At 39.1% G+C, this 10,544-nt stretch overlaps 1 protein-coding gene across 11 annotated transcripts in view; it reads right to left on the reverse strand.

Annotated features, from left to right (window-relative positions):
- Positions 1-483: 483 nt before the first annotated feature.
- Positions 484-10,544, reverse strand: part of LOC139148129 (probable G-protein coupled receptor CG31760) — a 228,956-nt gene continuing 218,895 nt past the window's right edge. For 3 of the 11 annotated variants that reach the window (XM_070719430.1, XM_070719434.1, XM_070719429.1), the window contains 4 exons: positions 9,486-9,591; positions 7,504-7,686; positions 3,239-3,298; positions 484-2,808 (listed from right to left, as the gene is read on the reverse strand). In XM_070719430.1, coding sequence (XP_070575531.1) covers positions 2,587-2,808; positions 3,239-3,298; positions 7,504-7,686; positions 9,486-9,591 — 571 coding nt within the window. In that variant the 3' untranslated portion in view covers positions 484-2,586. Of the gene's footprint in view, positions 2,809-3,238; positions 3,299-7,123; positions 7,218-7,274; positions 7,687-9,485; positions 9,592-10,544 lie in introns of all 11 variants that reach the window. The other 8 variants (XM_070719437.1, XM_070719438.1, XM_070719432.1 and 5 more) reach the window with 6 other exon arrangements.

The following is a 10,544-nucleotide window of genomic DNA, read 5'->3' on the forward strand; positions in this document are numbered from 1 at the left end:
CTAAATTGAGGAGTTGCCAACACTCTCAGGTGTAATAGTCCAGGTGGTAATATCAATCAGTAACAGAGAATTCAACTCCTCGAAAGTCGAAACATTGTTTGGAAGGAAGTCACGTGTAGTTATGACAACACCACGTAACGCACATTCCGTTATTAAACTGTCCAGAGTGCATCGTTTGCAATTGGTGGTTAGTGTGGATCTGGTGACGGTGTTCGGCATATATGTCTGACCTCCTTCCAAACAATATTCCAACTTTAAATAGCAGAGTAGATTTCTTTGTGATCGACTGATGTTACCGCTGGACGATATTTACACTTGGCAGTATTGGCAACTCTTCAATTAAATAATATGTCTAGTTCAAGAATTGTCAATGGTGCATCGCAAACCACTGTAGAGTGAAGGAAAACAAGCCCCAGCTCACATCAATCTCTGTAGAAAATTCACGCTCATATTACCGCCGAAATAATTAACACGGAGACAAACTTTCGCTGAAAAGAAAAAATACCCTTTTATTTCATGTGACATATGGTAACTGTTGTCTTTACATATGGTGAATTTTAGTAAAATCAAGTTTTAAAAAGGTTTAAGAAACTGTACAGGGTCCTTTATCAAGAATAGGGAAACAATTCAGCATATTACGGACGTACATACATTCAGTATAAAAAATCACTTTCCTTCGGTCGAGATGCACATCGAAAGATTTTACAATATATACTGTCATCGTACGACACACTAAAATGTCAAACATGTCCTACACGAACTTTTACAATATAGACTCACGTTCGCACAGAATTCTCTGAGGTTACTTGAAAGCTCCAAAACATGACATAAATTGTAAACGTTCACTCACTCTCTTAAAAAATTGCAAAATAAAAATCTGCATATTACTGAATTAAAATCATTTGTTAAACTTCATATTAAACTTTTCAATGAATTGTTGGCGCATGTGTAATTACGTAGACTTGAGTCTCTCTACGAAGAATCGCGAACGATAAAAAAAATTCACACACATAGGAAGACACCGAACGAGAACTGAAATCGCGCCATCTAGAGGCGTGGTCATGAGGAGGTAAGTACTGTTTTGTTTAGCCCGGATTTCAATGTTTCTTTTTACGAAAATATATAAAACAGTATTTGTACAAATGTGTCATGACAAGTGCACGACACGATAGTTGACGTCTTTTCTGCGTGTTTCAACGCAATTTTACAAATGTACAAATTTGTCATGACGGGTGACACATAACGAGATACTTCATGTCTTTTCTGCATGTTCTGATCGTATCCGAATCCGCTGAGTAGGAGAACGTGTCAAAGTGTTTGATATATACCTGCTTCCTCCGATTGTCTTTCCATATTCGTTTTTTACAAGTTGTAAGGGACACAGCCACATCGGGACTGGGTTACGCGTAGAGGCTCGACACGAACTTTTCTGATCATGATGTTACACTCATCTTCCGTCTGTTGCTGCCGTAGTTCAGTAATGTAATGTTGTGTGTAACTTTCTCGTCGTGGTCTCTCCTTAATTCTGAATTTTTTTTCATCACGCACTTTTAGCCCGGTCGTAGATTTTCAAGTTGGTGAAATCTTTCCTCTAGTAGCAGAATGTCGGCGAAAATCGTTGAGTTAGCCACGACGAGACATAATCAAAGCGCCATCTTCAAACACAGAGCATCCACGTGACTCATATTACATTCCTTTACAGTATCGTCAGTGGTAAGAAATGACAAGTTGCGGTATTGGTTCCTTCATCAACCCCGCCCTGTGGATGAAGCTTAGTCAGTGATATGATAATGAACGATTTCACAATGAAATTCCCCAGCTTCTTCAGTAGGGGACATACTTTGGTCAGTTGAGGAGGAATGCCCGGGTCTCCACCATCTATATCCTGAATGCAAATACGTATTTTGACATCGTTGCACAACTTGAACACGACATTAAACGCCAATGGCTTCGATAAGCCGTTGTTGTACAGAAGTTTTGTAACACCTGCCGATTTTTATCATTAAATTAATGTCTCTTGTTGAGAAATTAAATTGCAAAAACTGGAAAACCAAGTATTTGTTTATGTTTCCCGATTCTACCGTTTTCATCCTGACTGTATTTAGATTACGGTAACGTTCTCATTGACAGACAGAACATCGAATGGTGAACTGATGAACGATACAAACTCAACATATTGAGCATACAAACTCGTAAAAATAAAACCATATTAACCATAAGTACTGTATGCCACTGTGTAGATTTAGTTTATTAAACGATATTCCTGCCGACTGTGTACATGTACATATACCGTCAAATTTTGTCTTGTTTAAACGCTGCCCATCGGCGATGGCTTCCTTTCCAAACGACGCCGCCATCTTTCGCTCTGTGTATATATTTGCATGTCTGCCCATGAATATTTGGCTTGAATCTCTTCCAGAGAACGTAAATGATGATGATAGACTCTTCTCCTCTACACTGTTGAGAGTCGTCGCTTGGTCGACGGAAAGAGCCGACGATTCGCCATCGGTCACCGCGGAGTATTCATTGTGGACTGACTGACTACACTTTGCCACGTCTCGGCGACAGAAAAGCGTCTCTGCCTAGTCACAACCATTCCTCTTCTCTGAGCGCTGGCTGTCCGTTCTGTTGTTGCATCCTCATCGACTTCTTCCGGATGACGTTCGTCGCTTCCTCGGAGATGGCCGACGTCGTCGCTATGGCTGCGTCAGTCATGGCGGCTATCGTCCGGGCCATGTGTGGGTTCCCCTTGACCATGTTCTTGTTTTTGAGAAGCTCTAACTGGTCGTAGAGCCGTCGGAACTCCCCCTATAGTAGTACAATAATAAAAACGAATAGGTTGGAAGCAAAACTTGGTCAGAATTTGGCCATTTTTAGCGGCTGGTACCCTCCAAGACAAGTCGAAACTATTAAGACTAACTGCCTTAATTAATGTTCGCGCGCAGAAAGCAGTACACACTTTAACAAAACATAGAATATAAAATTCTGTAAATTAGTTTTAAGCCTAGACTAATGCACAGTACTGAAGTGAGCGATATTGCTATCATCTAAATGACGTGTCTTGGAGTTGAACCGACCACCAGCACGAAAATCAACCTACCGGGTGACGCAGTACACAAACAACAGCGAAGCTTTTATAGGCCTATTCATTGTTTAGTCTACTTTTAAAAAAAGACGTCGACCAGCTCTATATTCTACCACACTGAGACCTACAGAGGGCGCTATCAATCAGGCCTACCCCTAAGTCGTGCGGACAATTCACGGTAAAGTCTTCTCCCTTGGTATATTCCACCGTCTCCTGCGGATAAAGAAATCGGCATACAAGGTGGTCGTGTGGGTGCTTCCAGAAACGTGCAGGGGGAACGGAATGATGGGAATGGCTACGTTTGTTACATGGAATGAGATGGGTGAGATGAGCAACAAAACGCATGTTCATACTATATAGCTTGATTCGGAAACTCAAAACGCATCTCTGCTACTTGTTATTTCTACGCCACCAGTAATGAAGTTAATTTCCGTGCACTTAGTAGCCTAAAAAGTAAAATGATAAAACCGTTTAATGAAAGGGAAACAACCATAGGAAGGGAGAGACATGAAATCAAGGTCAAGCGGACACAGTACTGCCAAATTTAACTTTAAGGTCAAGTGTAAATAGTATTACATGTATACCTCATGGCATCTAAAATTCTCTGATATAAACTTCTTTCAATCTAGCACATCGCCTGACATGTCTCTGCCTGCCTGTAAATACATACCGATTTTTTTTATCTTTTCGGATTTTCTTTCACAAATGAGGTGAAATGTATGGAATCTTAAAGACATGCCAGCTACTTAAATATACAACTCAAGAAACTCAAAAACTTTCCGCATGCCGATAAAGTGCAGTGCAGAATGCTTAGAGTGAAGGTGGGCGTGGCAATGACGGTGACGTGTGTTTTCTTGAGGTAGAACGCACCTCGAGGACAAATAGGTAGGACTCTCAAATTTTTACAGTTCTTTCCTGATCTAACACTTGTGGGTGCTCATTTTAAAGCTCAGCTCTTGGAGTGAAAAAAACCTTCATCGTCTAAGAGTTTCGAAAATCAAAAATGTTATTTTTCCCGATTGAGCTAACACGGGGATAACTGTAATTTTGAATTTCAAACATCATTAAATGTTAAATAATTTGTTTCTCTGGGGACAAACTTTGCACGGTGACCCCTGATTTTAATTCTTAAGTTGATTCGGTAAGAGACTGGTTGACAATTTCCGTGAGAAAAGTATAAACAAATCAGTTTTAAATCTTTCACTCTCGAGGCGCCTACTACCTTAAAATGTGGTGGAGTAGTGTAACATTGAGGAGATTGTAAGTGCATGGCAATAAGAAGTGATAAGAGTGAGTCAACAGTTGCAGGAACGGTATAATTTTGGTAACGAGTGAAGAAAGAGGCACTCAGAAAACCGGTTAAGAAATGTCATGATCGATCTATTTCCGATACGAGGTTTGGATTAAATAGCGGGGTATGTCCTCCTCTTACAAACGCGAGACACAATTGGAATTGGGAGGGTAACAAACAGAATCGATAATATTGATGGATACGCAGTTTGTATAGTGATCGGCTTTAACATCCGGAAGGTCATAAGACCAAGCTCGCAGTGGGTAATGCCGAGGACTCGAGTAAAAAACTTAAAGGGTGATACGTATTTCGTAACCGGTCATCCATGAAAAGGACACTTGGATGAGTGAGTTAGATGTGACAGTTCTCATGCTAGTACCATTTGTGAGGGGAAGGTAACACTTTGTTCCGGGGGAGGGGTTGGTTTTAGGGTCATGCTGACTTATCAGGGATCGGGCGGGAGATGTAGGAGTGACTGGAAGTAACCGGGTATAGGGTGATCTAGCGATTCTTGGTCGGGTAAACCGATATTTTGTCTTCCACTTGTTTGTCCCAGGTTTTTCGTAATGTCAAGATCAAGTACAGTATGAACGTCGGCGACGCATAAGCTCATTATCATGGCTATAGCACCCCGTTTTGCCGTGTGGTATCCCATTTTCGAAAACAAAGAAACTTTTGAGCTCTATTGGCTGTAAGTTTTGATGTATTTACGCTAGTTTCCTTTTTTCACTTCTGAAATCATGTAGAAATGGCCAGTGTTCCACTTGTCAAAGCCTGTATGTGTTTGATGTTCTACATGAATTTTAGCGTGGACTATAGAATTCATTTGTCAACAATAACATGATGACATATGTGTTGGAAAGGCTATCTAGTAAGTGCAATTTCGAGACAAGAATAAAGAAACAAATTCCGGGAAAAACACTGGAATATCTTATCAAAAATTACAACCATTGACCCCTTAAAAGTATGAAGCAGAAAGCAGGCAAACGATGGAATTAACTTAAGGGATGCACAAAATGAGCATCAAATGACGGCATAAATATGGCGGGTGTCTGTATGTCACATATGGTAATCACGTGACAAACAAGAGTTACCGACGACCGGATATGACGTCAATGATGCTGAGCACTGAAGCAGAATATTAAGCAAATGCTTTTAAAGGCTGTTAAGGTCAAGCAAGCATTCAGCGCAAAAAAGCCATTCTCAAAGACAATTGCGGATTCATTGTTTCGCTTAAACAAATCATGATAATAGCGAGCGTAGCCTGAAAGATCCGTCGCTCGAGGGTGCGCTAAACAGGGAGCATAGAGAGCGCCCTCGAGCGACGAATCTTTCAATCTATAGCGAGCGTGGCGACAGGTAAATATTAATCACGATGCTGGTATTTTAACGCAACAATAGCATATGAAGGCGATACCTAGACATTGCAGCCAGCAAAATTAAATATGGATATGCATGAAAAATATGATCATTAGAATTGAAGTCCTCGAAAATGAGATGATATCACACGGGTAAGGGAGGGGTGGTAGAGAATGAAGATAACGGAATCATGGGAAATGTGGGTGGGGAATTCTTTATTGGGCATAGTTGATATTCCTGAGGGGAGTGATAGTTACTCCATCACGATCAGTTTTTTGAGATGTCATGATTTTGGATCTGGGCTTTTTCCAGTTTGAAGATTTATCCCAGAGCAAGTCCCGACCATCGATGTGTGTCCACTAGATTAGGGAGAGAATCCTAATTTTTGATATTTGCTGGTAACGTTTCGGTTAAACAGTATCATCTATCCCCGTTTATTATTTCCTTTCGATTGATTATATTACAACTCGACAAACAAATAATGTAACCACTCAATTTCCGATGTCCAGAAAAAAAGCCAACGGCCATACTTCATAATAAGTCATAGGTTTGGGCAAAATAACTTGAAGCCTGTAGAGGGCGCTCGACATGAAGATGAAAACGGTACGAAGAAATCATAGGCAAAATATATATTTACGTTGAAGACAAGGTAAAAGTAGAGAAAATCTTGGAAGAAAAATCTTAGAACGAAATTTAAACCGGATGCAAATGTTAGTTTGAGAAAAAGTTATTGAATATTGGAACGATATGTTAATTTTAAAAGATGTGATACGAATATCTGTAATAGTATTCAGGTGGCTTGCAAGTGCAAATGACTTTGGCACTCGTGTTAAGCTGCACGAATAGCAGTCATAATCGCTGTATAAATAAAAGCTAATTAAATTCCATTATTTGTTCGTTTTTGGCAATTTTTCGGGGTTTATATTATGTCGAAAAATAGCGAAATTCATGAAAACATGTGCAGAGATACTATGACGCTTTTTTCGATTCAATTCACTCCTGGGTCAATTGTCCAAATAGAAGGTCACAACATCTCAACAAGCGCTTTGAATATTATTACACTAAAGAGGATAGACCATAAAAAGAGTTGAAATTCTAGATGTGTACTTTAGAGTAAACAAACATGTTGATTTTTATAAAAGCTACTTGAAATAAATGCCATCTAACATTACTGCTTTAAAAGATAATACATGTGTTAACAGCACAAATACTTGACTAAACAAATTTGTAAATTGATAAAAATGTTAGTCGATAAAATTTAACTAAAAAAAAGAAGAAAAGGGTCTTCAAAACGAATAATATGGAGTTATTATTCTAGGTATTTCGATCAGAGTACTGTCAGTACACGTGCAGTACCATGCATGGTGAGAAGTTGGATTTTAACTTACGAATCGGGCCAAACTTAAAGTCGTGAGCAGGCAAGTTTGGCTTTGCTGGAATCGGAAGGTCGTGAGTGTGTACAATTACTACTGGTAAACTGGGCTGGTGCAGAAAAAAAGAACAGAATTGACGACAAAAAGAGAACAAAATTAGACAAACCTTTCCAAAATATTGACCGCGGAAAAGGCGCGTGTTCGAGGCAAAAAAAGGTACAGTGTCACTAGCATGATCATGTGAAAAAAAGGGTCGCAGTGATTATTTTGGAGGGGTGTATTTTTTTCGCAGTTGGTTGTATTCTCAGTGGCGGGTATGGGAAGGTGTGGACGAACATGGGACGAGGATGAATGTGACGTGGCGAGTGATGATAGGCTGCGTATTTGTAGGGTACCTCCACGTCATATCTATCCAGCGTTGGCTCACGCGGCTGTAATTTTCTGACGGCGTCCACGTGGCTTTCTCCTATGTAGCACTTATGGCATTTATCGCAGGTACGAGCTATACCTAAAGTTCGTTTGGACGAACAGGAGTCGTGTTTGGCTGCCTTACCTTGGTACTTGAAGACCAGGTACATCTGTTGAAAACAGAGAGAGAGAGAAAAAAATAAGCGATGTAGTGACTTGTCAGGTTATTGGTTATGCGTGTCACGTGATCAACCTCAAAAGTAGACCGAAGAAAGGGTATGATTGGATGAAATGTTTCAGACTGAGTTTTATACAATTGTCAAACGTTAGCCAACCTGTATAATGTTATTAACTTTTACATAGGTGGCGCACTTTCATTTTCAACTGACTTATGCTGATACAAATTTAATTCTTTTTTCAAGAATAAAAGCTGAAGATCGGTCGTGTAATCGCACAATAACGAAGAATTGATGTAGACTGAAATGTTTAATTCCAGTTACATCACAATGCAATAATCTTTGAACTGATTTCTTTGAGGCGATAAGAAGAGTTGTTTTCACATAAAATGATCCGAAATCAATTATCTTCTCACTTGTCTATTTTGATTGCACATTCAATTTTCATCAGTCATCACAGTCAAAATTTGCGGATAAAAAAAATTAAAACATTAAAAGTCTACTGATACATCTGCGAAGGACTTGAGTTTATGTCCCCTGGTGAAGTTATTTTGGATAAACTGTCAATGAATCAGCAAAAAATAAATGCACGAAACCCCAAATAGATGACAGGACGTTCTCAGTGAAGAGAAAATTAAGAGGATGAGTTTTAACAGGACATCATGTCATGGCTACTGAAGCAATCCAGTGTCAAAGCTGGAAATACTTTCAACGTACGTTACCACACAACGGCTGCCGACTATATCATGACGGCGTGCGCTGTGTATTGAGCGAGCTCGATGGATTCACTTTAGTATCTGTGAACCTGATGAGTGGCAGGTGATTAAAATCCGGGTGAAAAATGAACCAGAAATCGATGCTGTCAGAACACAGAGGAAAATGATCTGTTCATTTAAAGACAGGCAATACACGAGTTATACGGCACTTCTTCTGAGTTTAATTGCCAAGACTTGAAATTAAAATCAATGGAATAACGCGCAGTACAATTTTTCATTTCTTGATTCTCCTCTCCTTCAGTTTTACAGAACATGCTGAGCATACGCGTTCATCCCATGTTATCTTAATACTTTGAGAAACGGGTAATTTCTTCTATATTGAAAGTACAAGTGGACGTAAGGCATAATTGCGGAAATAACACAAGGAGGAGATTTCTTCGAAAGACTGACTTCTTGTTAAAAGTCACAGTAGTTATCATACTAGGATGCGATAGCTTGTAAATAATAGATTTCAATTTAGAAATTGAATTTTATTGTCGGTGAGATAAGAGGCTGTAGAATGGAAATTGATGTGCAGAAAGTAGACGTTTGTCAGATTAAGATTTAATGAAGTCTTGCTGTAGATATTGATTACTTAGCTCAGTGATTTTCAACAAGATACACATCGTTAATCAAGTTTTATCCAGAGACACGCACGTATATCTCTTTCTGTCTGCTCAGTTATATGTATGTATGTATGTATGTATGTATGTATGTATGTATGTACGTATGTATGTACGTATGTGTGTGTGCGTGCGTGCGTGCCCGCGTATGATGTATGTATGTATGTATGTATGTATGTATGTATGTATGTGTGTGTGTGTGTGCGTGCGTGCGTGCGTGCGTACGTACGTACGTACGTGTGTGTGTGTGTGTGGTGTGTGTGTGCGTGCGTGCGTGCGTGCGTGCGTGCGTGTGTATGTATGTATGTATGTATGTATGTATGTATGTATGTATGTATGTATGTATGTATGTATGTATGTACGTGTTAGGGTAAAATAGAATGCATACATAAAGCTTGATGGAGCCTTTACTTACCTTACTGCCAAATAACAAACCTAAAACAACTGTTGTGGTTAACTGACTATGTACAAACAAAATAATATACCGGAGGTCCGGGTTTGATGGATCTTGAAGAAAAATTCTGTAAAATACGCAAACACCGAAGAAAAAATGATTAATGTCATATGTTGCAGTCATGCAGTTGATATATTCAGTATCATATCGGACTTTTAAAAATCCGCTCATCGAATAAAAGCCAAAACAAAATGAACCACTTGCCATGCCTTTAGATCTGCCTTGCTGATATGCGACACAGCTTTTTTCTGCAAGACGAATAAGTACATCCACCTATATATATGTATTGTGTTTACTACCAGGCGCCAAATGTAAAATAATTATTTTACACATTAGAAGAACATATTCATACGAAAAGGGTGTATTTGCATGCATTTATCAATAAAAATAAACTACTATAGCATAAGTATAAATAAATCAATACAGACATAAGTAAATACATATATGAGTGAAAAAACATACATATATGTGAACCAATTCACACAAGACATGAAGACAGACACATACATACATACGTGCATACGTACGTGCATACATACATACATACGTACGTGCATACATACATACATACATACATACATACATACATACATACATACATACATACATACATACATCATACATACATACATACAAACATACATGCACTCACGCACGCACATACGTGCATACGTACGTGCATACATACATACATACATACATACATACATACATACATACATACATACATACATACATACATACATGCATGCATGCACTCACGCACGCACGCACGCACATACATACATACATACATACATACATACATACATACATACATACATACATACATATACACACATACAGGATCGAAAAGTTTACATGAGGGGAACGAAGTACGCATGCGTATATCCAGTCGCACACACACACACTCACACACACACACACACACTGCTACTCGGAAAAGTTTACATGAGGGGGAACGAAATACGCATGCGTATATCTACTCGCACACACACACTGCTCTGAAAAGTTTACATG

The sequence above is a fragment of the Ptychodera flava genome, chromosome 13 (genome assembly GCF_041260155.1).
Source record: "Ptychodera flava strain L36383 chromosome 13, AS_Pfla_20210202, whole genome shotgun sequence".
NCBI classification, from domain to species: domain Eukaryota; kingdom Metazoa; phylum Hemichordata; class Enteropneusta; family Ptychoderidae; genus Ptychodera; species Ptychodera flava.